Source organism: Pogona vitticeps, chromosome 6 (genome assembly GCF_051106095.1).
Source record: "Pogona vitticeps strain Pit_001003342236 chromosome 6, PviZW2.1, whole genome shotgun sequence".
In the NCBI taxonomy this organism is placed as follows: domain Eukaryota; kingdom Metazoa; phylum Chordata; class Lepidosauria; order Squamata; family Agamidae; genus Pogona; species Pogona vitticeps.
Genome location: NC_135788.1, coordinates 121,357,511 through 121,384,841, shown reverse-complemented (window position 1 = coordinate 121,384,841; position 27,331 = coordinate 121,357,511). Strand labels below are relative to the sequence as shown.

The 27,331-nt window shown below is 56.8% G+C and overlaps 1 protein-coding gene across 1 annotated transcript; it reads left to right on the top strand.

Moving 5' to 3' along the window:
• Positions 1-352: 352 nt before the first annotated feature.
• Positions 353-23,477, top strand: FXR2 (FMR1 autosomal homolog 2). Its single transcript, XM_072977248.2, has 17 exons — positions 353-1,000; positions 8,521-8,573; positions 11,666-11,759; positions 11,865-11,936; positions 12,607-12,755; positions 13,391-13,484; positions 14,923-15,039; positions 15,368-15,538; positions 15,928-16,006; positions 16,646-16,755; positions 17,378-17,464; positions 18,070-18,286; positions 18,391-18,588; positions 19,557-19,757; positions 21,546-21,641; positions 21,818-21,924; positions 22,169-23,477. The coding sequence occupies exons 1-17, from the start codon at positions 950-952 to the stop codon at positions 22,268-22,270; spliced, it is 1,998 nt and encodes a 665-aa protein (XP_072833349.2). The 5' UTR covers positions 353-949; the 3' UTR covers positions 22,271-23,477.
• Positions 23,478-27,331: the final 3,854 nt, after the last annotated feature.

Genomic DNA, 27,331 nt, shown 5'->3' with positions numbered 1-27,331 from the left:
TGTACAGAGTCTGGGACTTTTTTTACCCCTGTTTTCTGGTTGGCTAACGCTCAAAAAGCGCAGGGCGCATGCGCCCTGGATCAGAACGCGCTCATGCTCGGCATCGGGGGGAGGGAACCCTCCTTCCTTTCCCTTTCCTGATTGGTTGTTTGGGAGGAGGAGGAGGAGAAGCAGCAAGAGAGCGAAATTGATTGGGGGAAGGAGGAGGAGCCGGCGGGGGCGGGTGGAGACAGAGGCGAGCCCCCTCCCTCCTCCTCCTCCTCCTCCTCCCTTGGGCTGAGCCGCGGCGCGATTGGCTAAGCCATTAAGAGGGGGGAGGGGGAAAAAAAGAGGTGAAAAAGGGAGGCGCGGGATTGGAGCGCCTGGCCAAGGAGTGGGCGTGGCCCGGCGCGCGAGAGGGAGGAGGGGAGAGCAACGGGCTCCTCCTGGCGCGCAGGCCCCCCCGCCCGCGCGCGCGCACACGGACGCAGGCGCACACATACACACACACTCCCTCACAGAGAGAGAGATAGAAGGCACGCGCCGGGGGGAGGGGTAGAGGGGGAGGGAACACACGCGCGCGTGCGCGCGCTCCGTGAGGGAAGGTCTCCTCTCGCTCGGTCTCGCTCGCTCGGCGCCGGCCCCGGCGGCGGCGGGTCTCGGAAGCCGGAGGAGAAGGAAGGAAGGAAGGCAGGCAAGAAGGGCGGTGGGGCCGGGCCGCGGGAGGCCACGGCCGGGGCCGGTCACGGTGGCGGAGCCGGAGGAGGCCGGGCCCCGCCCCGCCCCCATTCCCCCCCCAGCGGCGGCGGCGGCGGCATCCTCCTCCTCCCCCCCACCCCTCCCGCCCTCCCTCTCCCCCTCCTCGCTGGCGGCGGCGGTAGCGGCGGCCCCGTCCTCCTCCTCTTCCTCCTCCTCCTCGTCGTCCTCCGCCTCGCCGACCTCGCCCGCCGCCGCCGCCTCCGGGGCCCCCATGGAGGGCTTGCCCGTGGAAGTCCGAGGCTCCAACGGGGCCTTCTACAAGGTGAGCCGGTGGGGGGTGTGGGTGGGGGGGGGGTGCAGGTCCAGCAGGCCCGGAGGAGAGCCCGGGGGTTGCCACGGAGATGGGGAGGGGCGGGGCCCGAGGGGTTGCCATGGAGACGGAGATGGGGAAGAGGGGAGGGGAGGCCCAGGGCAGGTGGCTTCTCTGGGGCGAGCGGGGCGGGGGGCGCGTGGGGGGAGGGGAGGGGGCTGCTGCCTGAAGGGCCAAGGGGAGGCGGTGGGCCCGGAGGTGGTGGTGGTCGTGGGGCTGGAAGCAGCGCTGTGCAACTCCGGGTGTAAAGGGAGGAGGAGGAGGGGCCGGTGCCCAGGGTGGGGGGGGCGTGAGAGGACGGGGACGGACGGACAGCCTACCTGGGTCGCTCAAAGGGAAAGCTGCCCCTGGGCTCCCTCCAGCAGCTGTCGTCCCGAGGAGACCCGTTGCACCCACGGGACTTGCGGAAGTGTGGTGGCAAGGGGCCCGTTCCCTTTCTGGGGGCTGGCGGGGAGTCCTTCCTGGCAAGGGAGGTGGGGGTTGGCGCCCCTTCTTCTGTGGGGTCTGGATGCCCTCCCGCTGGGGTTTGCCACGCCTTTTGTCCCTGCAGGTGGATGGGAGGCACCCTCTCCTAAAGGGGCCGGTTGGGGCCATGGGAGTGGAGGGGTGGCTGCCCCCTTGAAGGGAGGGTCCCACATCCATCTCTGCTGGTCATGGGGTGGGCATAGTCCACCCCACCCAGGAGCCCACTTGCCTCCCAGCGCCACTTGCTGGGAGGGCAGCTGGTCGCCTTCCTGTCCTGTTTGTGGGCCGTCGTGATGGGGTCACCCAGGGAAGCGTCAGGCTGGGCAGCAGAGGCCTTAGAGTTGAGTCCAGCTCATGGGCCGAGCGGCTAATTCCTCTGGGCCTGTTTCGCTCCTGGAGCACCACGCCCCTCATACCTGCCTTTTGGTAACCCCAGGCCTCCCCCTCCCCCCCCCTCTTCCCTTGGCATGGCGTCTGAGTTCCTTGTCGCTTCAGACTTTCTAAAAATGTCTTTCCAGGTAAGGGCTTCCCTCTAAAACGAAATACCTAAGGTTCAACAAGCAGCATTAGTCAGCAGCAGCTCACTTGTCAGGCAGCGAGGTATTTTTATCGCAGCCTGCAGTCGAGTTCCCTGTATTGTGTAAGGAAATAAGGATGCAAGGCCTTGTAACTGGATCGGCCCGGACCATGACTGGCACCCACATGTTTTCCTTCTGACGAGTGGCTCCATCCGTCTCCCAAGAGGACGGCAGCTTCCTTCTTCATCACCTGGGCAGTTCATTGGCAGGGGGGGGGAGTAGACCTCCCCATCCTGCTCGCCTGTCAGCCTGGCTGTTGGCTGCTCTGCTCCTCTTGAAAGGGACAGGTTCCCACGGAAGGTACTCTCCTGCCTTCTAAGGAAATGCGCTGTTACTGTTGTTCAAAAGGCGGGGGGGGGGTCTTGGCCTGGGCATAAAGTAGAATGGGGGGCCCATAAGGAGAACGCAAATGGTTTCTGGAAGGTCAACTGGGGTTTCTGGCTCCCCGTTGTTGAACATTAAAAGGCAACAAAAGCGAATGGCTCTCCTCTTTCCCCAGGTAAGCCGCTCAAATTAAGAAAGTGTGAAAGGAAGGGCTAGATTTGTGTACGACTGCTCCTAGCTAGGGAAAAGTTGCATTTGTTTTTTGGTATCCCAGCTCCCTCAATTCTCCAGGCATCCCCTGGGCAGAATTCTGGGAGTCCCAGTTGACAGACCCACGCCTACCAACAACCAGATTTAATTTGCCTGGACCGGAGATTATCCCCAAGGCTTCATGGCTATCTCAGGCCTGTACTTCCTGCTGTTAAGGTATCAAAAAAGGAAGCTGCTCTAGTGCTTTCTGGGTGTTGTAGTCTTGCTGCCCTTTATGTTCTGCAAAGAGTGCTGCTCAAAGAACTGCGACTCCCAGAGTGCCACGGCAGCTTCCTTCCCCCCCTTTTCTTTGTAAATTCTTTGAACTGCTGGAAATCTGGCCCAGAGAATTCTCAGGAAGTTCTGGTTGTTGGCTTCTGGTTCTCCGATATAGCTAACTGGTTCCTGGGCTCTGTATGCGCTCAGGGGCTTCCTGCATTGCAGTTCTATGTCTGCTCTCTAAAGCACTTGTAAGTTGGTAGTCTCAAACGTAAACCTCAAGAGCCTGAGGTCTGCACCCCTTCAGATGAGGATCTTTACTGTGGCTCAGGGGTAGAGCATAAGGTGTGCATTTGTCTAAAGATCTTGCCTGACGCTTCATCCTTCCGGCTTAGAGACCAGCACCCAAGAACGCCTGGCAATCACTTCCTCAACCTGAGGTCCCTGCATCTCTTAGCCAGCTTTGCAAGTTGCAGGGCAGGACAACTGAAAGCATGGAGGAGTCAGGGGGAGATGAACCAGTTATTCACCTCTGTGCAAGTAGCTGTTTCGGGTGCACTATCCCCAATTCTGTCTCTGCTGCTGCAGGTTGTGTTGTCAATCTGGTGTGCAGGAAAGAAGCATGCATCCCCTTTAAGGCAGTGATGGCGAACCTTTTGGGGCCCGAGTGCCCAAACTGAAAACAAAAAAACAGCAGGCGATGGTCCGCAGTGGCGGTGGTGGAACTGGAAGTGGCGGTGGAAGGGGGAATCCCGTCCTCGAGACCCCTCTCTGGATCCACCACCAGCGCCAGCTGCTCTGGATCCTGTCGGGGTGCCAGCACCACAGCTGCAGCCACCTCCTGAGGTTTAGCTGCATGGGGGAGTAGCGATCCGGCGAATTCTGGTTTGTGTTCCCGTAGAAAGGGCTCTGCGTGCCAGCTGTGGCACATATGCCATCGGTTCACCATCGCTGCCTCAAGGCCTTTAGCCTGTTTCCTGGATTGAGGCCTGTGGGCTTTGCAGTTTCTGCCTTTCGAACATAGAGTGTAGTGGACGTGTGACGTGGGACACAGTGTCTCTTCTCAGGTAACTTCTGGTGTCTCCAGCCAGCACAGAGTTAGGGACAAGCTTCATAACAGAGTGGCTGGGTGGTTCCAGATCGACCGTCCATCATGTTAAAGTGGATCCCGCCTTCCCCTCCAGCATGGCTGGGTGGCTCTTGGGTGCCATCTATCAACACTGCCCCCCTCCCCCGTGGAGCACTGAGGGTCAGAGACGTTTAATGAGCAGTGTTGGGGCAGCTTTGTTCAACCTCTCTGGCCCTGTAAATATATTGTACCTTGTTTAGGGATGAGAAGGGTTGTGAACCGGCCCCCCTGGAGCGCCCCAGGTTGAGAAAGCTGGCTTAGCAGACTGTGCTGATGGACAGAGGAAAGGAAGCAAAGCGCTTGAGACAAGTTTTTAGGAATCCTGCGAGGCTTATTTCAGCCTTGGTAGAAAAGGGATGTTTTCTGGGCTTTGTAGTGGAAGGAGTTTGCTTGCGTTGGGAAGTCTTTGCCTAAACGTACTTTCTGAGGTGGGAGCAGAAGCAGGGTATTGTGTCTGTTACTAATTTTAGGCGCCTCACCTCAGAACAGAGTCACACTGGCCCGTTTTCGGCATGAGGATGGCCACGGACCAAAGTCCTCTTTGAGGACTAATTCTTGGCTCTGGGAAGGGAGCAGGTTATTTCTGGGTCTCTTCGCATACCCTCGACTGTGGCCTCTCCTCAGATTCCTTATCAAGTAAGTTATTTTTGAACTTCTGTAACCGGACCCTATCACATAACATGTGTGGCCACCGCCATTACCCTCCATCCACGTGCTCAACAAAGAAGCTCTCCTGAGAAATCAGTGGGAAGGAAAGCAGAGGTTTCAAGTGCCAGCCCTGGTCACAGAGCGTAGGCACTTTCTTATGCAGTAAGTGCCCAGATTCAATCCATAGCCTCTGCCTTATGAGGGTCAGGTGGACGGCAGTGTCCAGAGGCCTCAGAGACATCTTTCCGGTGAATATTTGGCAGGCGGACCAGGAGGCTTGCCCCGTAAAAGGCACGGATCTGGACGGAGTTCTCTCACCATTGATCTAATCAGGCCATTTCCCAAATGTTGTTGCACTGCAAATCCCCATCGGTCCTCACCACGGCTGTGCCTGTCGGGGCCAGTGGGGTTTCGTGTCCAGCAACATCTGGAGGGCAGCACCTTCCCCCACCCTCAGTCCAAACCCTTCTCCCTTGCTCGGTGGCATTTGTGTCTCCTGCCATAGCTCTCTCGGCCCCAGAGGGCCTGCAGTGAACAGGGCTGAGCAGAAAGGAGGAGTGTTCTCTGGAAAGGTGACGGCCGTGTGGAGAGAAGTTTCGAAGATGGCATGTACCATGGTGCGCCTGTCCCTGCTCCTGAGGTGACCGCTGCATCAAGGGAAGCAACACTGTGCATGCTCGCTTTCAGGTAGAAAGCAGCAGCCCGGCTTGCCCCAATTCCTGGCTGAAAGTGTGCTCCCTCAGCTGCCTCTTAAGAGTTCCCTGCTCTTCCTTAATGGCAGGAAATGCCCTGGCCTAGTTCAGTCTCCGATCTCTGCTCTCCACTGTGCCAGCAACAAAGCCCTTCGTTTCTGTTCTCCTGGGCTCTTCAAGGATTCTCACAGAGGACCCTTTACTTAGAAAGAAGGGGGGGGGGGAGAACAAGAAGCCCATGTTTCTGGTGGAAAACACAAGACTGATCTTCTGGGAGGCCAGGGAAACTGCTCCCTCGGTCATTCCTTTTCCCCACTGATGCGCCTAGGCTTCTGGAAGGACAAGCTATCTTCCCAGGCCCACAAGGAAGATGGCTTGTCCTTCAGTGAGTTTGCTGCCAACACTGAGAGTAATTAGTCATGTGGATGGTTGCCCTCTCTCAGCTGTGCTGTGATCCTCTCTGTGTCTGCTGTTAACTGCTGAAAGTACTGTTACCAGAGGGGATTGTGCCGGGTCTCCATCAGCCCGCCCGCCCGCCAGCCAGCCAGCTGCCTGTTTCCCCCCACCCCCACCCCCCTACCAAATCAGTGCTTGTAATTTCAAATACTTTGCTCAGTGTGGAGCTGGAGAGATCTGGCATTTGGGGTTGTGAACAATCCCTGTCATAGCTGCTAGGGCTCCTGGACTATTTTTGCAGCAACAAATATTTTTTGTGTTGAAAGCCTAATCAGCAACAGATGCGTGGTGTGCAGGATGGCTGGAGGGAAACCTTGAGCGTGCTTAGCTGCAGGTTTATAGCGGGGGGGCCCTGCAGGATTGCTGCTCGTCTGTAAATTCACGGGTCCATCGTTTGCGTGTGTGTAAATAAATGAGAGCAATAAGTGGCCCCTTGAAACTCTAGTGTGGCATTGCAGGCATGACCCAGATGGTATGTACAGCCGTTCTCTTTTAGCCTGGGCGGCGGCGTCACTTGAGGGCAGGAGGTGGTGAACGTGGGAGCAAGAACTGTTCCTTCCTATGCGTGGTGGGGAGTGGTGATCTTGTCTCTGTCGACGGCTCTTTGCTGGCCCAGAGTCAGATATAGCAGCGCTGCTCAGAAGGGGGAATCTTATAACTGGACAAGGGAGGGAGTGCTCATGGCAGAACTTCCCGGGCCCACTTCTCCTTGGCCTCACGAGGGACAGGCTGAGGTGCAAGCAGTGGAACACGGTCAGCCCTGCCCCCAGTTCCTTTGGTTGAGCGATAACGTTCACGGCATGGTCTGGATTTTTCCAAAGAGAATGGCAGGCCGTGGGCAGCGTATGCGAGATCTCCGAGGCACACCGTGGAGGGGAGACCTGTCCCACGTGGTCTGGGAAGAAGCCTGAGGCTAGATTTCCTCTCTGGGTCACAGCTGGCCGGTCTTGTGGAGGAGAACATTGAGACATCAGAAAATCCCAGCTGTTGAACCAGGCTGAGGATCTTTTTTGCTCATAAGTTTATTAATTTTTAAAAAATCATTATTTTTTGAATACAGCTTTAAAAAGTCTGCCAGCCGTGCTAGCCAGGGTAATCCAGACCTGTAACTTTCCAGCTCCGCTCAGAGACCCTGTACGTGCTCGGTGGCAAAACCCAGCTGCCACCCCCATCGTCACCTTTGCCTTTATAACCCCTTCCCGCTGCCTTGCACAGATACTGGGCTGAGGGCTGAGGTTCCCGGCTTTTTCTATTCCGCTGGGTTGTGCTCCCTGAGCTCATGGCCCTCGTGTCTGTGCAGCCGGGGACAGGAGCTTTCTGCTCATTCCTTGTGGCCGGATGTGGTTGGGCAGCTGGCGTGGGGGGGGGAGCGCCTGTATTCTGCGAGGCCACCTGTTCTTCATGTCATGCTCGGGACAGGCGGGACCTTCTGCCTTGCCCTCATCACATTCCAAACTCAGAACAGGTTTGTGTTTCTTTCTTTTCTGGGTAGCCCTGCGGCTGCCCCCTCTGCCCTCAGGCTGTGCTGATCTGTGCAGCCATATAGGAGGCCGATGAAGAGTTTGGCTGGCAGTGGCTCTCTGGCAGAAAGCGGCTTTACAGAACCATAACTAGGGACCTGATGTGTTGAATACTGTATCTCAGTTTTCTTGAGTCAGAAATGTTTGGTTCCTTCCTGCCTAGAAAATCTTGCTGGAATTTCTCCCCCTCCCCAACAGTACACCAAAATGTACCGTGCCTTATAACCACGGTGCTGACAGACTTCTGTCTGTCGACCAACCAGCTCTGAAGAACATTCCCTTAGGAATCACTTAATGGTCATTTGTGTGAATCCAAATGAGGCAAATCACAGTATATCATTTTACAAATCAGCGGTATCTCTCCTCCTTGCTCTCAAACTTCCTTGGGCTTTTGTTAAGCGTGGAATATAAAAATAAGCAGGCCAAAAGAGCAGATGCTTTGGCAAATCATGAATTGGTGGGTCGGTGGGGGCTGCTAGGGAGTCAGGATCAACCCAAACGTTGCGTAGTTGTGCAGTAGCAACAAAGTGGATCAGGCCTCTGGGTTCTGATGAGCTGCCAGAGCGCAACAAGTGGGGGAGACTAGGTGCAAACTCTCCCAAGAGCCTGTGGTATTGGCCAGCAGGATACATGGCATTTTAGAAGAGCGAATGCGGTCAGGTAGAGAGTTGGCACACCCGGTGTCACGTCGCCCTGGACTCTTGTGAAGAGTCATTGCCTGGAGATTTTGTTGGAAGCCTCCCTAGGTTGCCCCTGAATGTTGTGCAAGGGTTCCTGCAGATGCTGTCGCTCCGTTGATCGCTTCTGGTTCCAACCGATCGGCCCTACTCGGCGCGTGCTCCCTCCCTCCCTCTCTTGTGGGCAGCGCCTGAGCTGTCTTCCAGAGGGCCACCTTATCTGCCTCGTTGCTGCTTGTTCTGCTGCTATGATTTGCTGATTGATTGGCACTTGAACGCGAGTTCGCGCGCTTGGTGGTGGCAGTGATGGCCACGGGCCTTTCTTGCCTGGCCCTGGCCCCTCTTTCCATGGGGCGGCTCTGTTACGTAGCTGGTGGATCTTCTGAGTGCGGTCCGGTGTGGCCACCTCTTTGCTCCTTTCCTCTTGCTCAGCTATCTTAACGTGGCCTTCAAGAGAGCGTTTTGGCAGTCGCTAGCTGTGGTTTTAATTCACTTTTCTCCTTCTTGTCCTCTAGGGTTTTGTTAAAGACGTCCATGAAGATTCAGTCACGATCTCCTTCGAAAACAAGTGAGTGAGTCCTACCAACGATACAGCCCGGTTGTCTCCTGTGTGGCTCATCCTGAGGGGAGGGAAGGGCTCAGCAGCCGGCTGGGAGCTGCCCCATTCAAAGCTCTTTTTTTTTTCAAGATGTGGTCAGTTTCTGGCCTTCTGGGACAACAGCTCCCATCCTTTCTCACCACTGGCTAGGGTTGTTGGCCTGATGAGGTTTGTTCAAAGAGCTCCTCCCTTCCCCGTGTTCTTGTTTGAGTCGTTTGAGGGTGGCAGCAGCTGCTCCTGTGCTCCTGCAGTCGAGTGCTGCTGAGAGGAGGAAGAGGAGGAGGAGGAGGCTCTGGATCACAGGAGTTCCTGTGATGACAAAGGACCCAGTGCTCACCTGGCACCGCCCTCCGTACTTCATGCAAGTGGCCTGGAATCCAGACTGAATGCTGCGCTGAACCAATGCCTCCAACTGAGTGCTGTTTTTTAAATTTTTTATTTTATTTTTGGAATTGGGGTGGTGGTAGTTCTTGTCATTGCCCTGAAGAGTTGCTAAGCTCTTCCCCTGTCCCTCTGAGCAGTATCCGCACTCCCCAAAAGGCTCCTAGCCATGCCTGTCTCTTGTGGAACGAATGTGGCCCCTCTGTCTAGAGCGTTGGGGGTGCCCCCTCCTCTCTCTGGGAGATGGCTCACTCGGTCACAAGGCTGATCCTTCTCCTCCTTCCCTTGCGAGATGCTGGCCACCTTCTCACTGCGTCAGTGCACCCCACCTGCCCTCCCTAGCTGTACGTACATCTCTGGAATTCTGTCTTGCTTTCCTCTTTCTCCGCTTCCCTCCTTCTATTTCTGGAGCGCCTGGGTCAGGCATGGCTTCTCAGATGGATGGTACCCCTCAAAGCATGGTGTCTTGACAGGCTGGGGGAAAGAAGGGCCTCCTGCCCTTGTTTCTAGTAATACTTAGAAATATTCTTTAAAGAGGATTGTGTGGTTTATTTCCCCTCCCCTGGGGCTTTTCCTTGAAGGAGTTTATAGTTTTGAAACCCTAAAACAGAGCAGTCCAGCGAGCGAGATGTGGGTCTTGCCTAGCCTGGGGGTCCCCAAGGTGTTCAGTCCTGGCTTCCTCTTCTTTTCCTGTGCGGGTTTGCTTAGAGCCCTTTTCTCCTCTCCTGAGCCAAAGAGGGAAGGATCTTTCCAATCCTGCTTCAATGCAGTTAAAAGGCTTCTCCGTTTCCTGGCACAAAGGGGTCAAGGCTGCCAGCAGTCTCCCTCGGCCAAGGCTGTGTCATAGTCATCTTCCTCTTCCCCCACCTCCCCAGCCAGGAAGAGTGACACAGCAGTGGAGGGACACAGGTTGGGCAAATCTGAATACATCGGGGGGGGGGGGAATCGTGTCGACCAACCAGCTCTGTGTGTGGATCTGTGTGTGTGTGAGAGAGAGAAAGGGTTTTTTCCCCACAAATTCCTGACTCGGCAGCAGGCCAGCAGTGAGGGTCTTTTGGGGTGGGGTAGGAGAAGAGCTCCAGGCTGCTTCCAAACGCCATGCCTGAGCAGCTGAAGCCTTGGGGAGGAGCCCTGGCGGCAACCTCTGCCTGGGGAAGCCAGTCTGATCTCCGGCCACTGCAGGCCAGCGACCACTCGTCTGTGCACCCAAAGTTTCGGAGACTGAGGTTGTTCTCCATCCTGGAGGTAGTGACGGAGCTGGTCCTGGCATGAATAAGTATTCCCCCGACGACGGGCAGGAGGAGCCAGCAGTGACAGCTCTGTTGATCAGCCCGGAGAAGCCAGCCCGCCCGCCCACCAGCGAGAAGGCTGGACGCCTGCCAGCAGCTGTGTCTGGCCTCCCGTCTCCCCTCTTGGGAGGGAAACCAGCATGGTGGCGGGGATGTAAATGTGGGCTAATTCAGCTGCGTTTAACAAGGCTGCCTTGCAGTACCATGGCCAGTTCCCAGGGTTCTGCGATGACCGGCTGCGTGCGAGGGAGGGACCGTATGGCAGCCGTGTGACAAGGAGTGGCCTAGAAATCTCTTTGGGGAACGGCAGGGGGCCCGGTCAGCCCTTGGCCAGCCGGCCATGTGGGTAATTTTTTGGGGGAGAGATGCGACTGAGTTCCATTTTTGTGTCCCGCTTTCCTGTCTTTCTGCCCTCCTCTTGTCAGTCCCGAGAGGTGCCTTCCAGAACCTCTGAAGTCTTTTGTAGGGTTGGCTTCTTTGTGGTCTGGGCATGTTGTCCAGTTCCTTTTAACCAGATATCATTGCTTGTCTGACAGATTAATTGATCACATGGGAGTGTGCCCTGGCAGCTAGCCTGTGCGAGTCAGTCAAGATACTTCTGCCTCTTCGTAACCAACTAGGGGGTGGAAGGAGAGAATAATTTCAGTTTCTTTCCAAAGCTGTGAATAGTCAAGAAGGGGCAGGTTCCCTTTGAAATGACGGTGATGGACTAATTGGTGCCCACCTAGTTCAGAAAGCGACCTTCCGCCATTCCAGTGGGGCTTGCATTTGAGTTGCTTCTACATCGGGGTTCCTGTTATCATGGAGCGCAATAAAGAAAGACTCGCATGACGTCTAATGGCAGTGTTGTCAAATTTCTGTAGTTTTGAGGAGACACCATGGAATATACAAGAGTCCCCCCATCCCCTTTTGCACCTCAAGGCGTGGGCTAGGGGAGTAAAACTTGGGAGACAGAGATTTTGCACGCATATGCAGCCAGGTCCTGGGTAGGGTTGGCTTTGCAGTGGAAGTGACTGTGCGTAGGAATCCGGGAGTCCGGCCGGGCTGTAGTTGACTGATGTGACCTGGGGAGTCACGGGAGAAGAGACACACACCCCCTTCCCAGTGGCAGAAGGTTGTACGGGGTGTGCTTCTCAAATGCATCCATTCTCAACCGGGGGAGCAGGAAGGGAGGCAGAGCGGTAGTGATGCCTGGCTGGCTGGCTTGCTGCAGGATTGGACCTGAGGTGCTGGTGCCTGTGTGTGTCCTTTAAGCAGAATTTTTCCTTCCTGGGGTGGATGGTGGCACAGCTTCCCGCTGTCTTTTCTCTGGCCTGTTCAGTGTTAAGTGTCCCCTCTTGGTGGAGAGTTGGTTCTGCTGTTTCTTAGAACAGCTCCTCTGCCTCTCCCTAGCTGGCAGCCGGAAAGGCAGATCCCCTTTGGCGACGTGCGGCTCCCCCCGCCTGCGGACTATAGCAAGGAGATTTCGGAAGGCGACGAGGTGGAGGTGAGTTGCGGATGCATGGGGCTGCCCTGATCTGAGGCCCTGGGATGAATGGGAAGACTTTGGGAACAAGACACTGGGCAACTTTGAATGGTTTTCTCCCTCCAGGTGTATTCCCGAGCCAATGAGCATGAACCCTGTGGCTGGTGGCTGGCCCGCGTCCGTATGATGAAAGGCGACGTAAGTCTTGGGACCTTTCCAGCTTGGTGCTGTGGGCGGATTGGCCTTTTCTCTGAATGAGCCCAGCCCTGAAGGGCAGGAATGCAAGCTTGTCCCCTGAGGTTTCCTGCCAGAAGCTCTGGCGAGAGCCACACTCCTGGTCTGTCAGGCTGAGTCTCACCGATCAGGGATCCCAGGGGCTTTGCTCCAAGCTGAGGGTAAGCGTAGCGAGGTTGGAATAATCAGGGCACTGCCGAGCCCTTAGGGTCCCGGTGACTCCGGTGAACCAGCCAAGCCGGAGTCTTCTGCCCTTTTAACTCTGGGTCAGAAGGAAATTCCTGCCTGAAATCAGTGAGGATTGATCATCCAGTGCCTTAGGGTGAGCCAAGCTCAGTCTGTGAGGTCAAGGGTAGAATTTTATGGGCCTGGAAGGCCGTGACATTTGACAAGGGGTTGGATGGACCCTCTGAGTGGAGAAAGAGGAGTCCACTGTTGGGAGAGTCCTCCCCCCCCCGAGTTTATGTGCCGTGACTGTCCCTTTCCCTCCCTTTTGGATTTTCTTAAGTGTGCTGGGGACCAAGCAGGCAGGGTCCCCTTTGCCCCTGCGGCCTCTGCTTTGGGTGCTCCGTGGGGGGGGGGGATAGTCCGTGGCCGCGCTGAGGATTTCTCTGACCGTGCCCTTCTCTCGCAGTTCTATGTCATCGAGTACGCTGCCTGCGATGCCATTTATAACGAAATCGTCACGCTGGAACGGCTGCGGCCCGTGAACCCCTGCAAAGTGGCCACCAAGTGCAGTTTTTTCAAACACACCATTGTGGTCCCCGAGGATCTCAAGGAGGCGTGAGTGATCCCTGGGATCTCCATGGGGGGTGGGAGAAGACTCTTTGATCTGTGGCAGCAACCCCCCCCCAAAAAAAAAAACTAGCAAAGCCTCTCGTGGCCCCTTAAAAAGGCCCATCCTTTTCATTCGGCATGAGTGCTTGTGTGAACTTATTTATTGAAAGAAGGTGAGTTACAGGGCAGGGAAGCTCGCCCCCAGATCCAGGCGTCTTTGTCTTTATGGTGCCACAAGATGCAGTGCTCTTTTCTACAGAAACCACACTTCCCAATACAGGTGGTTGTAGGTGAACTTTTTGCCTGATACTAGACATTGTGCGCCGTGGTCACAGGATCTGTGCGAGAACGTGAGGTTGCTTGTATCACACTTGCACCTCCTGAATCAGGGGTGGGTGGGTGGGTGATAGGGTGGGGAGGAGCCTAGCTAAGAACGCCTTGGTAAAGAATGTGAGAGGTTGAAGCCAGGAGGTTTATGGAACAAGGAGGAGGGGGGGGGGAAGGGCAGGCCAGGTGTCAAGAGCTTTGAGACGGCCAGTGGGACGTTCCCTTCCTTGCTTGGCTCCTGGGCTGTCCACCGTTCCTGCTGCTGATCAAGGCTCTCTGAAGGGGCTTATTTTTCTCCCGATTCTGCTCTGCAGCTGCTCAAACGAAAATGTGCACAAAGAGTTCAAGAAAGCAGTGGGTGCAAACTGCATCTTCCTCAGTTCCACTAGCAGCGAACTCATCATCTTGGTAAGAATGCCTCTCTTTTCTGGGCAAGTGGTTTGTATGTGTGTCTGTGTGCGCTTGCTTGCTTGCTGGCATTCCGCGGGGATCTGAGTCTAACTGGCCACAGAGGGGCTGAAACCGGCTGGCTGGGCCAGTAACACTCCTTGTTGCCACCGATGCTTGGAAAAGCACAGCTCTCGACTCCCCTCTGGTGGCAGAACCTAAAACAGCAGCAGAGCTGGGATTTTGAACCTGGACGACTGCCTTACACAGAGCCAGACCTTTCCTCCCTCTGCCCCGTTTTGTCAGCTCTGAGTGGCAGCAACAATTCTTCAGGTACTCCCTACTAGGAGGTCCTTGGTATCCCCTGAACGAGGGGTGTCCCCTCTCTGTGTCCTAACTGGACCCAACCCTTCATACCTTCCTTCCACAGTCACACCAGCGTGGTTGCTTTCCTGACAGCGGAGTGGAGTGGGGGGAAGGCCTAAGTGGCTCAAAACTGGAACCCAACTCCAAGCATTGACACATTTGTTTTCCCTTCAAGATTCTGTGCGTTTCCTCTGTAGCTCTCAGAAGAAAGCCCCTTCTGTGCTGGAGGGGCTCTGCTCTCTCATTTCAGAGGCCACCACACATTTTCAGTGTTGATTCATTGAGCTTTGAACTGTGCAGATTTGTCTCTTGGGCAGCAACGCTTTAAACTGGGCAGGGGACGTCCACCTGGGGAACGTGTGGTGTCCTGATGGCTTCACAACCTCCTGTATTGTATGGCGCTGCAGCTCCACCTGTACTATATAGTTCAGAGCTTTGAATATTACTTTATAAAGGAATCTTTTATATTGCTCATTATTTTGCAGCAGAATTTGCAAAAACACTTTGTTGCAGGACGAAAAGATGTGCCAGCAGGCTTTGGCAGCCGGTGCTGTCCAGTTTTGATACTGATCCTTGAAAACAAACAAACAAAAAAGGAGAAATCTGAAACAAAATAAGACTTCTTTTTCTGCATACATGTTATAAGAAATGTGGTATAAAACTTGAAAAAAATCCTATCAAAAGTCCTTTAAAATGCTTTTCAGAAGTTAATTTTTGAGATAAATGCTAGAAACCATGACTCATTATACTTGAGTGCTAATATAGCTGCCTATTGGATTGTTCTTAAAATATAGCTTAGTTTCAGTTTTGTTATCCAGATGCAATTGGCTTGGTAAGGTAGCTTGGTTTCAACGCTTTTCTTGTCATATGAGGTGATCTGCATGGATCGGGTGTCTTGGCCAAATCGGGTTTGCTCCGGAGGAATTGGGGAGAGCTGGTTCTTTTTCCACTTTGGGTTGCTGTCCTCTTGGATCTGAGAAGGCTCGGTGGGGTCTGAGGCGTCATTGGCTTGCTTGCGATCTTTCTACTTCCTGGCGGGAAGGCAGCTGACGGGTGTTTGCTCTCCTCCTCTCCCGCCTCCTCCCCCCGTCAGTCCACAAATGAATCCACTGTGAAGAGGGCGTCTCTCCTGGGAGACATGCATCTGCGCAGCATCCGGACCAAGTTGATGCTGATGTCTCGGAACGAGGAAGCCAACAAACACTTGGAGGTGAGGACGCTCAAGAGGTGCTTGAGGAAAGCAGGATTTGAGTAGCCTCCTGTGGGGCTCAGTTGGCGCCTCTTTTCAGGTCCTGTGAGAAAGCGATGCCTTGGGTCCTGCTCCCCCCCCCCCCCGGCGTTCTCATTCAGGTTCCTCTTGACGCTTTGGCTTTCCGGCAGGGCCAGCCTTCCTGCTGCTGGGCTACGGAGGGCGGGGTGGGGATGGGACAAAAGAGCCCAGGGACTAAAGCCTTGGCAGCAGACATGAAGGCCGGGGGAGTCTTGGGGGGGGGGAAGGCATGGGTTCCGTTCCACAGCATCTCCAACGCTTCTCCTAGACGAGCAAGCAGCTGGCCTCGGCCTTCCAGGAGGAGTTCACCGTGCGCGAGGACCTGATGGGCCTGGCCATCGGCACCCACGGGGCCAACATCCAGCAGGCCCGCAAAGTGGTGGGCGTGACGGCCATCGAGCTGGATGAGGAGACCTGCACCTTCCGCATTTACGGGGAGGCAAGTCCCTCTGGAGTTCTGGGGGGAGGGGAGGGGAGGGGAGGGCAAGGCTTATGGGGCGGCGGGGAGAAGCTGGCACTCTTGCAGCTGAGCAGGTCCCGGGGTCTGCCTGGAGCTGGGCCAGGAGTGCTCCATTTCGGTGGGCGTTGGGAGAGGAGTGAGGGGCAACGGTTGGAGCGCGGCCGTCAGGGCGAGTAGGGAGAAGGTGGAGGTGTGGGGGGACCCGGGAGAAATGAGCCCCCCTCTGAACGACCCCAGCCTTAAGGGGAGGCTCCCCAAGCAGGACCTGGCCAAGCCAGCAGCCATTGCGGTTTTGGGTCCCTAGCAAGCCACCTGCCAGGGTTTTCCCAGCAGCCCGGGGTCACTCCTTGCCCCTTTGCCCTCCCCAGACCCCGGAAGCCTGTAAGCAGGCCCGAAGCTTCCTGGAATTCTCGGAAGACTCTGTTCAAGTCCCCCGGAACCTGGTTGGTGAGTGAGCCCTTTTCCCGCCCCCTGTCCGGGGGAACCCTTTGGGGCCCTTCCTCCCTTCTCCACTCTGAGGCTGTTGGATTCCTCTGTTAAAAGGCGGCCAGGCGGTGTCAGAATCTCTTGTTTTGGGGAGGGAGGGCCGTAGGCAGGCCTTCCACTGCCTGGGAGGGTGGAAAGAAGCCCCTCCGGCACCATTTGGCCTCCAGCGTGGCTAACCTCAACCCACTTGGGAACTGCAGTGCAAGTGAAGATCTTGCCACCTAGTTTAAGCCGTGACGTTTATCCTGGTTCTTCTCGTTGGCCTTTGTGTTGCCCCCTGTAAAGCCCCCAGGCTGGGGCTGTTCCTTTCCTCACATCGGGACACCGCCTCCGACTCCTAGGCCCTTGTCAGTTTTTTCCCTCTGCAAGGTTGGCCACCTGCTTTCCTTAAAGAAAGACCGATAATCTCTTAGGAACCAGGCGGTAACTGTTCCTTGGAATTTGAAGAAGGGACATGTCCTTGTGAAGATCTCGGGGAACCTGGCCAGCCGTTGGGGGAGAGGGAGGGGGAAAGGATCTGGCTGACAATCCGAAGGGTCCCTTGCGCGAGAGGCAGAGGAGGGATGCCCCTGAGTGGCCCGGCCTTGGTCTTACTTGCAGGGAAGGTGATTGGCAAGAACGGGAAGGTCATCCAGGAGATTGTGGACAAGTCTGGTGTCGTACGGGTGCGTGTGGAAGGTGACAACGACAAGAGGAACCCGAGGGAAGAGGTAAGCGGGATTGGGCAAGTGGCTGCGTTCTCCCTCCGCCTCTCTCCTCTGCCTGCTTTCCTTGAAGCTGAATCCACCCTGATCTGTCTTGCCTGCGTGCATCGTGTCCCTCCCCAGCTGTGTGTGCACTGGGCCTCCCTCCTTACTGCCCCCAACCAGCTTCAGTCCATGTGGGTCTCTGGCGACAGGAGTCTCCTTATGCCCTTGGGCGAGAACCCAGGGGTGGGGTGGGGCTATCCTGATCTGGAAATGGTTTGGCTTCCTCTCTGACTGGGCGGGTCTTTGACCTCGAGGGTCCTCAGATCTGAGGCCAGCCCCATGCTCCTTCTGAAACCACGTGCAGCCGTGCAGGGCTCTGGGTTGCTCCGCATGGGTGCATGGGCTCTGCCCTGCTGCGGTGGAGGACCCGTTTGCTGTTGTGGGCCTCCTTCTCTCTGTGCTTTTCCTCCCGAATGTGAGGCCTGTTTCATTCCACAGGCCTCAGAGGGTCCACAGGAGAGGTTTTCTTGGCTCACCGTCTTGGAGGCTGGCGGCCGCTCTGGGGGGACCTCCCACGTCCTGGAAGATCCCTAGCCCGCCGTTCCTGTTGATGCCAGTGTGGGTCTTTTTTTTCCTTCTGCAGGGGATGGTTCCCTTCATCTTTGTGGGGACGCGGGAAAGTATCAGCAACGCTCAGGCCCTGTTGGAGTACCATCTCTCCTACCTCCAGGTAAGGCGTGTGCTCTCGTTTGCCCTGCCTGGCCTATTGCCCTGGATGTCTTCTGCACCCCTAGCCCAGGGGCGGCGAAGCGAGAGTCTTCCTGGGAGATCCAAACTCTTTTGGGGATCCTGCTGCTCTCAACCAGCCATTCGTTCTGGCCCGTCCTGTCCTGTAAGGGAATGGGTGGGGGCTGGGGAGGCAAGGTTTGGGACGGATGCGAGATCGTTCTAGGAGAGGGGACCGCTGCCCCCACTCTCCCACCCTCTGTCTGTCTGCCTCCCTCCCTCTGAAGGCTAGAGCAGCCACATGTCCTGGTGCCTCGGATCGAGAGCGCGGCAGGGAAGAGGGAGGGGGTGAGGTGTGTTGTTGGTGTGCTGTGCCCCACACCCTGGGCATCGTTGTGCTGCCCTCCCGGTCTTGAGAGTGTCCTGGTGCTGGCGGGGTCCTCTGGCTCAGAGGCCGGCTGCCGTTCCTCTCTTTAAAAGGCTGGCATGGCAGGGCCAGAATGGTAGGGCGGTGCCCTTTTCCAGCTAGACTCTTCCTGCCCCACTGCGGTGGGCCAGCAAAAGGGGGGGGGGCCTTGGAAGCTCCAACGTTCCCCTTTTTCTTGCCAGGAGGTGGAGCAGCTGCGGCTGGAACGCCTCCAGATCGACGAGCAGCTGCGCCAGATCGGCCTGGGCTTCCGGCCCCCCTCCAGCCGGATGGAGAAGGACCGGGGCGGCTACACCACCGACGAGAGCACCTCCTCCTCCTCCCTGCACGGCACGCGGACCTACGGGGGAAGCTACGGGGGCCGCGGCCGGGGGCGCAGGGGCCCCAACTCCGGCTATGGTGAGTCGCCTGGCCTGCTTTCTTTGGGCGGCCGCCTCGGTCCCTCTCCCGCCTTGGCTGGAGGGGCCCGTGAGGTCACTCCCTGCCTCCCTTTGCCTTCCCAGCTACCAACTCAGACGTGTCCGTGGCCTCGGAGACCGAATCCGAAAAGAGAGACGAGTACGAGGGCCCCCCGCCCGGCGAGCGCGACTCCCGCCTGGAGGAGAACCGCCGACGACCGGGTGTGGGGCGCGGCCGTGGCCCCGCTCCGGCTCCTCGTGGGAGCAGCGGTAGCAAGTACAGCAGTTCCTCCATCAGTTCAGGTGGGTAAGCCCCCACCCACGCCCAGCCTCGGGCGGGCAGCTGCCTCCTCCTGCAGTTGTCCCCACTCTTCCCGAAAGCTGGCCAGGAATGCCTGGGGCGGGCAACTGGGAGGGCCTCCCGGGTTTTTTGCGAGTGAGCCAGAGCCAACTGTCCCCAGAGACTCCCTCAGTCAAGGGCCCCTGAGTCCCTCCCCTCTTTGGGAATCCTCACCCTTGGCAGGCCCACCCCCATTCTGTGCACACACGATTGCTTGGCCAGCCGAGTTAGGCACTGAAACACCCAGTGAGTTGAGAGAAGGGGGCCCGTGTTTTTCAAGCTGTCCCCGACACCCCGTGTGGCTTAGCTGGTTTTTGCGGCGGGTTCCCTTCCTCTGGCTTTGCATGTGGGAAAACGACGGTTCCTAGCCATCTCCCCTGGATCGTTGCAGGTCCCCATGATGCTTCCTTGGCCCGCACGTCTCCCTGGGGCTGCTCAGTGGAATCTCTGTCCTCTTGCAGCTTCTTTATGTTGATCTTTCGCTTTTCCTCCCGTGAGCTCAAGGCCAAGGGATTCAGCTCTCAATCTTTTCCTGATTTTGGCCTCAGAGCAGCCCCGTGAGGAGAAAGCGACTGGCCCAGATGGCCTGTTGGGTGTTGTGACCGAGTAAGGATTTGAACTCAGATCTCTTGACACCAGTCCAACACTCTAGCCTCTACAATCCAGCTACTTTCTCTTTCCTGATCCAGTGAGGGAAGAGGCAGTGGTTGGAAAATCATACCGAAAGCTTTGGTAGCGAGAGGAGGCAAGTCCTGGCCCCGATCCCCCCTCCCTCCCTCCCTGAGGACACGCCTCGCCCCCTCCTCTCTTGGGTCTCCAACCCGACTTTTCTTATTTCCCTATCGGAGTCAGCACCGGCCTGTGGATGGGTGGGGTGGAGCAAGCAACGCAACGGCCCTTCAGGGCGGGCTGGTCTCTCTTCCTTCTGCAGTCTTGAAAGACCCAGACAGCAACCCCTACAGCCTGCTGGACAACACGGAGACAGACCAGACCGCCGACACAGATGCCAGCGAGTCACAGCCAGTCAGTAACCGCCGGCGCCGCTCCCGCCGGCGCCGCACCGATGAGGATGCCACCATGATGGACGGGGCCCTCGAGTCGGACAGCGTGTCCGTCAATGAGAACGGTGTGGGTGAGTGGGCAAGCCGGGGTCCTTTTTCTCCCTGGCTGGAGGAGGGGGTCAGTGGGAGGATTTTGGGCCAGGAGTGGAAAAGAGAAAGAGGAGCAGGATGTTGAAGCTTCCTTGAATATCTCAGAGAACCAAGGGGGGGGGCTTCTTTCGGTGGAGGGGGGGACGACTCTTGTGGAATGCATGGCCCAGGCCCTGATCCATCAGATGCTGCAGGCATCGGCGGCTACGGAGGACGGTAACCTTGCTTGTGTTTCCCCTGGTGGTAGGAGGGTCAGTTTGGCAAGTCTAGGGAACAGTGTTTGCAAACCGAGACCCCACCTCCCAGGGGGTGGGGTGGGGGTGGGTGGGCACAGGCACCAAAAAAAAAAGCTAAATCTATGCAAAGCACAGCACAAAAAAAGTCGACCCAGGACTGCTTGTGGTTTTGCAAAATGGATATCTGGAGATTATGAAACCAGGCAGGATGCCGGAGACGCTTTGAGAAGGGCTGCAGGGCAGAAGGGGGGGGTCTGGTACAGCTTCTGGGAATGGCAGGCCAAGAGTGGCCAGAGAGCCCCCTGCTCCCTCCTCCTGAGGAAGAGTCAGGCCCTCTTTGAGCACCTTTATTATTCAAGGTCACCCGGGGGGGGAAAGGGGGAGGTTGAGGAGGCAGAGGCCAAGGAGAGAAGGAGTCCTTGATTTCCAAGGCTTCCCCTTCGTGGAGGTTTGTGGAGATTTGTGGTTTGGGCCACAGCTCCCATCATGGCACAACCGGGAGTGGTGGTCCTAAGAGATGGGTCTCCCCCACCCCCATTCCTGCTTGCTGTGGTCTCCGGGGATCCTAGAGCAGCACAGGACAATCTTGTGACAGGAGAGTGAGCAGCCGGCCAGCCAGCCATTGCCCCATGATGAAAACCCTAAGCTCAGGGGCAGCACCTTGGGAATCCGAGTGGCGTAGTGGTTAGCGTGTGGTTGGGCCGGTTCTCAAGAGGCCTGAGTTCAAATCCCCATCCGCACTTGAGACTCACTGGGCCACCTTGGAGAGCCACCCTCTCTGGGCAGGAGAAGGAGAGCCACCGGGGAGGCCTCGCACTCTGGTACAGATAGTGTGGCTCTGGTTTGGAACCGGGGAGGGGGAGAGCCCTCCCAAAGGAGCTTTCCATTTGGGTTGGGAAAGAGGGCTGTGAAGGTCCTCCTCAGGGGGGCTGCAGTGCCTGGAGGGCTCCCCCCCCTTCCACCCTTTGCCACTCCTGGCTTTGTGACTCTGTGTCCTCTCCTCTCACCTCTGTTTGAGGAAGGAGGGTCGACGGGAAGACAAAGGCTTGAACTTGGGGGGGGGGGAAAGTGAGTTTCTGAGAAGGCCCTGGGCCGCTGTCTTGGCCAGGACCCAGGGATTTTCTTAGAGCCACGTCAAAGTTGGACATTACTTATGTTAAAATAATGAAGGACGTGCGTCTTTAAGAATGGCAGCCCTGGAAATGGGAGAGGCGGTCATCACCTGGAGGTTTGAAGGGTCATGTCCCGAGGGACTCTCCTCCGCGGTTGCTTCAGGGCAGATGGCACCAGGCGGGCCCGCGGCTACGATGGACCTGCCCGGGGTGTGTGTGTGTGTGTGTCTGATCCCGCCCTGAGATCAACCCTGTAAGGGAAAGACCTTCGCCCCGAGGCCGAAACCCGAGGGAGGGAGGGAGCGCTTTGAGGACTTTCGAGCATCGTGCCTCAGAGCTTGACCAGCCACCGTTGGAAGGAGCGACTTTCCCAAGCTCTTGGGAGAGGTCCCTCAGGATCGCCTGCCTTTCTCTTTACCAGAGGAGGAGTCCAAGCCTCAGAGAAGGAACCGGAGCAGGCGCCGGCGCAACCGTGGCAACCGCGTGGACGGCTCGATCAGCCGAGACCGCCAGCCAGGTCCTTCCCGCCCCTCCCATTTCTCCTCTTCTTCGGAAGGCTTGCCTGCCCACCAGCTGGGTGGGGCTGGGGGTGGGGGGACAAGCCGGCTGTCCTTTCGGAAGAAAAGACGCACCCGGACTGTTTGGGCTCTTCGGGGCTGAGCTCACATCCCTTCTGGTCTTCCCGCCCCACAGTCACCGTGGCAGATTTCATCTCCCGGGCAGAGTCCCAGAGCCGGCAGGGACCCCCACGCAAAGAGAGCCGGGAGAAGTCGGCCGAGGACGACACGCCGAAGCAGAAGGTGAGGTTGGCTGGGCTTGTGGGGGGGAAGGGGGAGAGTGGGCCGGGGGGGGCTTTTGTGCCTCCTCCTCCTCCTCAGGGATGGCGTGTCTTGGGGGTCTGTGAGGAGGCTGAACGAAGAGGGGCCAGAGGACACGCCTCGCCCCAGTCCAGCCTCCTTGCCTGCCCGCAGGAGCCAAGGCCGCTCTGCCTCCGTCCGCGCTCTTTCCCCACCCTCACCAACTCTGCCGCTCCTTCCTCTCCAGGGCGAGAACAACGGCAAGGTGGTCAATGGCCCTTCGGAGAATGGCGAGCACGCGGGGGCCGGCGGGGAAGAGGTGGCGGCCATGGTGAACGGGGTGTCCTAAACCACCACCAACGGCCCTCCGGTGCGCCGCTGCCGAGCCCGCCTCTCGACGCAACAATCCTTACTTTTCACCTGCTTGCAACCTCTTATGAGAAACGAAATAAACACCACACCAATCTCTTGTTTAAGAACAAAACCATTATTAAAAAAAGAAAAAGAAAAACAAACCAACCAACAGCTCAACCCAGTCCCAAGGTAATTAATTATCTAGTGCTCGTTAAAAGCTTGCCAAAGATGGGAAACTCTTTTGACCACCGCTCTTAACACCTCCTGGTTAAGCTTCAGCCAAGGGCCGCCGGACCGGGGGGGGGGGCGCAGTTCGACACCCTCCCCTTCCTCTCTCCTTTTCTGCCCTCTTCCGTAGGTCGAGAGGGGTGTTTCTGACGCTACCTGAGCTCGTCACCCCCTCCGGAGAGGTGCGAACGATGGAGGGGGTTGGTGGGGGGGGGGGAGAAGAAGAGCCAAACGATTGACTTTTCATGCATCTGTTTTTGGTGACTTTAAAAAGTTTTTTGTTTTTGAAACAAATGTGCGGAAAAGCAAAGAGAATAAATAACCGGCTTATTCAAACTGGGGAAAGGAGAGGGAGAGAAACCTGTGCCTTCTGATAATGCAGACACGCGTGTGCGCTCATGCGCACGCACACACACATACACACACACACATACAATAGCGCAGAGTGCTCTTGTTTTTTTTCCTTTACTCTTCGACTCGTGAACAAGGATTCAGCCGAGTCTGGGAGAGCAAGACCGGGAGTGTTGGCGACCCGCCCGGGGCCGGAGAAGAGGGTTTGGGGGCTCCTTTTGCCAAGGGAGGAGGGGGGACTCCCCCAATCGGCTTTGCCACGGGGTGGGTGAGGAGGTGCTTCCACCACCACCGTGCCGGGGAAAAAAGGAACACGGAGGAGCGTGGCTTTCAAGCCGTCCAAGCGAGCCCCCCCCCATTTCTTTTCCCATTTCTTTAAACACTGTGGAAGACAATAAAGAGGGAGGGAGAGCGCGGGAAATGACAGGCTTAGGCCGAGCTGAAGCAGCCCCCCCCCCCCGCTGCCGCCACCACCGCCTTGCTTCTGGCTCCGCTGTCTCAAGTTTGTGTGTTTGTGCGTGGGGGGGAAAAGGGGGGATTTGATCTGTGACGGTTGAGACTATTTATTTTTCACTGTACAGTATTTAAAAAGAGAATAAAAAAACCCAACTCTTGAAAAAAAAGAGGAACGCCAGGTTGCTTTCTGTCCTAGCTGTTTGCTCCGTGTCTTCCTCTCTTTCTTTTTGTGTGTGTGTGTGTGTGTGTGTGTGTGTGTGCGCGGGGGGGGTGATGGGTAGAAGCCCCTGGAGGGGAGGGTTTGGGGGGGGGGCTTCAGGGAAGCAAGAGAGGCCAGCCAGAATGGGGAAGCTTGCCGACTCCTTCCTAGGGCATGGTCTGCTTCGTCTGGGTGCAAAAACCAGCCGCCTGCATTTGTGCCAGGGCCTGGAGGCTGGTGATGGGCAGGCCGGTCCCAGGATGTGTGTGTGTGAGCAGTCCTCTCTCAGCTGATGGCACTCAGACAACAGATCCCATCATCTCAGGATCTCTACCCGGTGGGGAAAAAGGGGAGCCCTCTTCCCACCCACCCACCACCAGGGTGCCTGCTCAAGGAAAGATGGGGAGAGGAGGTGGGGGCCCGCAAGACCCATGGGAGGGGGACTGACAGGGAGAGCAGCCCTTGGCCCTCCCCAGTTGAAACCAGCTTGAGGTTTTCTCAGCTCTGGGACACTGGGAGAGCCTCCCCCCCCCCCCCCGAGGCTGGAGGAGAGGCCTGGCTTTGCCTCTGGGTGGGGTAGTGGTGGGAATTCTTCCCAAATTATTCCTCCTTTAGCCTGATCCGTCTGGAAGGCACGGGAGGGGGGGCTGAGGCCTCTTAGGTGCTGCTAAGGGAGGAGGGAGCCTGTTCGGGTGGTCTGAGCCTCGCCCTTAGCTGTCCTCCTTTCAGGCTCAATAAATAAAACACACCACCCCTTCTGATAAGAGCAGCCAAGCGCCTGCCTGCTGGCAACTTGGGTTTGCCAGGGGCTGGCTTCCGTGAACTTCTGTAGGCACAAGGGGGTTTTGGATGCGATGCTGGGCTTCGTGGCTGTCTTTGCTGCAACCACTTTAATGTGTCCCCCTCCCCCGATAAGCCCAGGAGATCCCTGTTCCTCCTGCAAGGAAGAGATGAGGCACAGGCTGACGGTCAGCTCAAGGCGGGCAGGTCACCTGTCTTTCTCTCCCTGGCAGTTTTCAAAATTAAATTAGATTGCAGATTTGGCTGTGAGGAGCGAGAGCGGGCAGAGATCTGGGAGTCACTGTCCAAAAAACCAAAGCAGGTTAACTTGGAGAGAGGTTTGGGGAGCGCCCGGCCCTTGGCTCAAGTTGGGGCCGAGGGACGGGAGGGTGGCTACCCTCTTCCGTTTGGGGCAGCCCTCGGCCTCCATCGGCCAAAGCGGAGCCGCCCTCCAGAAGCCGTGGCGGGCATCTTTCAGGCACCTCCCAGCCGGACATGGAGGGAAAGGTCCGACGGGCTGCTGTGGTGCTTTTACCGTGTTCCCAAGTGCTCCTCAAGAAATTTCCCCAAAGCCCCTCTCTCTCTCTCTCTCTCTCTCTCTCTCTCTCTCAGCTGGAAGGAAGAGGCCTTGGGGGTTCAGGGATGTGGGTGGGCGGTGGATGGGTCATATTTGCACCCCAGAGCCTGCATCGCTCTTGTCATCATCCGGGCAGCTCGACTGCCCTGTTGAGCAAGTGAGGCTCAGGGGCCCGAGGCCCAGCTGGCTCTTTGAATCCCTGCTTCCAGGGTGGTATTCGTCTGGCCCCGATTGCTGCCCCCCACCCCACGGACTCTCCCTCCTCAGTTTCTCCGAAGGCCTCGGAGCCGGATACAGGATGGGGGGGGGGGGGAGAGGAATACCTTTGTGTGTGTGTGTTTTTTGGGGTGTGTGTGTGTAGTGATGCTCTTTTACCTAAAGGGACTGGAGCAGCTTCTGGACCAGGCAGAAAGAGGAGATCCCTCTCCAGTACCTAGTCAGGATCACTGCCAGACGTTTATTGGGGGGAGGGGCTTAACCTTCGTGTCTGGCAACTCAAGAGGCATCGGGTCACAATTCTGCGCCCTAAACCTAAGGAGGGTGTGCACGTGCTGTCCCCCACCACAGGTTCACTACAGGTTCTTGCACGATGGAGAGATTTGAGGCCCCAGCAAGCACCTTGTCCAGAAACTGGACTGAGCCTGCCTTGATTTTTTTTTTTTTTTTTTTTTTTTGGTTTTTATAAACTCTCTCCTTGCCTCTCTGCCTCCCCCCCCCCTGCCCCCTGCAGCCACGGATCTCCCCTCATCAACTTTTTTTTTTTTTTTTTTTTTTTTTTTTTTTTTGGACTGGGCCAAAATCGCCCTGTGAACTGTGTGTATGGGAGGAGAGGCCCGAGATGGTTCTTCCTGGTCTGCCCTTAAGCACCCCCAGTGAAGGGCACTTTGCACATGCTTAGCAGCTCAGGCGCACCAAGGCAGTGGGTGAAATGCTGCCACAAGGCCCTTCCGTGGTCCATGAGCGCTGCAGCCGAACTGGAAGGTGTGCACGCCTGCTGTTGTCCCTTGTGCTGCAGTTGGGTTGAAGTGCCAGTGGCCGCTGGTCTGTTGGTGCTTGGCTCCTCCCCCCACCCTGTCCAGGGGCACGGGGACCGATGATCCTTTTTATCTGCTGCTGTGCAGGTATTTGAGAGAGGGAGGGGTCTTCTGGCCACTTGGAAGGGGCCCAGGGTTGGGCCGGCTGGCTGGCCTGAAGGCGATGAGTCAAGGCTTTGGTTCTCCAGATGGCATCTCATTCCCCCCCCCCCTTACCCCCAATGGCTAGGACATCTCTGCCTCCGGGGAGAAAGGGTGTGGGGGGGTTGAGAAGGTGTAACAGAGCAGAAACCTCCCCCTCAGGTGACCTTTCTCCCTATCAAGGACCCCAAGGCCAGACCAGCCGGCTCCAAACAGGTTATTCCTTCAAGAACTGCCCCCCCTCATTTTGCTTTCCTGTCCTTCCCCCTCCCCACCAGCTGGTCCTGAAGCTCACAGGGTAGAAGGCACCCCATTTTTAATGCCAGGTTTCCCCCAGCTGAAGAACACCTGCCCAGGGAGACCAGTAAAGGCCCCGTTTTTGGAATGTGGGTGGTTGTTGTTTTTAAACACAGCCTCTATTGCCTCTATTTATCTCTGTAAGGGCAGCTCTGACACAGGGATGGGAGCAAGACGACCCAGCGAATTTCCTGGCCAGCATCTCCCCATCTTGGGAGGGGGGGCCTCCTCTCTTACACCCGATCCAAAGAAGGGGCAAAGTTATCCTGACTCAACACTTTGGCAAAAGGGGGGGGGAACTTCTGAAAGGCAGACTTTTGAAACACGTTAAAAGTTGCTGCTGTTTCTCTGTACAGTATGCTTTTTAAATGGGTGCGTGTGCACCTAGAGCTGCTCCTGATCTTGATCTCAAAGGTTCACACTGAAATGTCACTTCTTGTGACCACAGTGGACTGGAGCACGCCAGGCCCTCCTGTCTTCCACTGCCTCCTGGAGTTGGGTCAACCTGGAATTGGGTCAAAGTCATGTTGGTCGCTTCGATGACCCTGTCCAGCCATCTCATCCTTTGTCTTCCCCTTCTCCTCTTGCCCCCACACTTTCCCTACATCAGGGTCTTTTCCAAGGAGTCTTCTCATGAGATGGCCAAAGTACTGGAGCCTCAGCTTCAGGATCTGTCCTTCCAGGGAGCACTCTGGGTTGATTTCCTTCAGAATGGAGAGTTTTGATCTCCCTGCAGTCCAGGGGACTCTCAAGAGCCTCCTCCAGCACCACAATTCAAAAGCACCAATTCTTCGGTGGTCAGCTTTCTTGATGGTCCAGCTCTCACTTCAATACATCGCTACTGGAAAAACCATAGCTTTGACAATGCAGAATTTTGTCGGCAAGATGATGTCTCTGCTTTTTAAGATGCTTTCTAGGTTTGTCATCGCTTTCCTCCCAAGAAGCAGGCGTCTTTTAATTTCGTGGCTGCTGTCACCATCTGCAGTGATCATG

Bases quoted from the DNA above. Each gene is read 5' to 3' on its own strand.
- FXR2 (XM_072977248.2), top strand. From the start codon at position 950: ATGGAGGGCTTGCCCGTGGAAGTCCGAGGCTCCAACGGGGCCTTCTAC. The intron at 15,539-15,927 runs GCAAGTCCCTCT...TGCCCTCCCCAG, and splicing joins CCTTCCGCATTTACGGGGAG to ACCCCGGAAGCCTGTAAGCA. The intron at 16,756-17,377 runs GTAAGCGGGATT...TTCCTTCTGCAG, and splicing joins AGAGGAACCCGAGGGAAGAG to GGGATGGTTCCCTTCATCTT.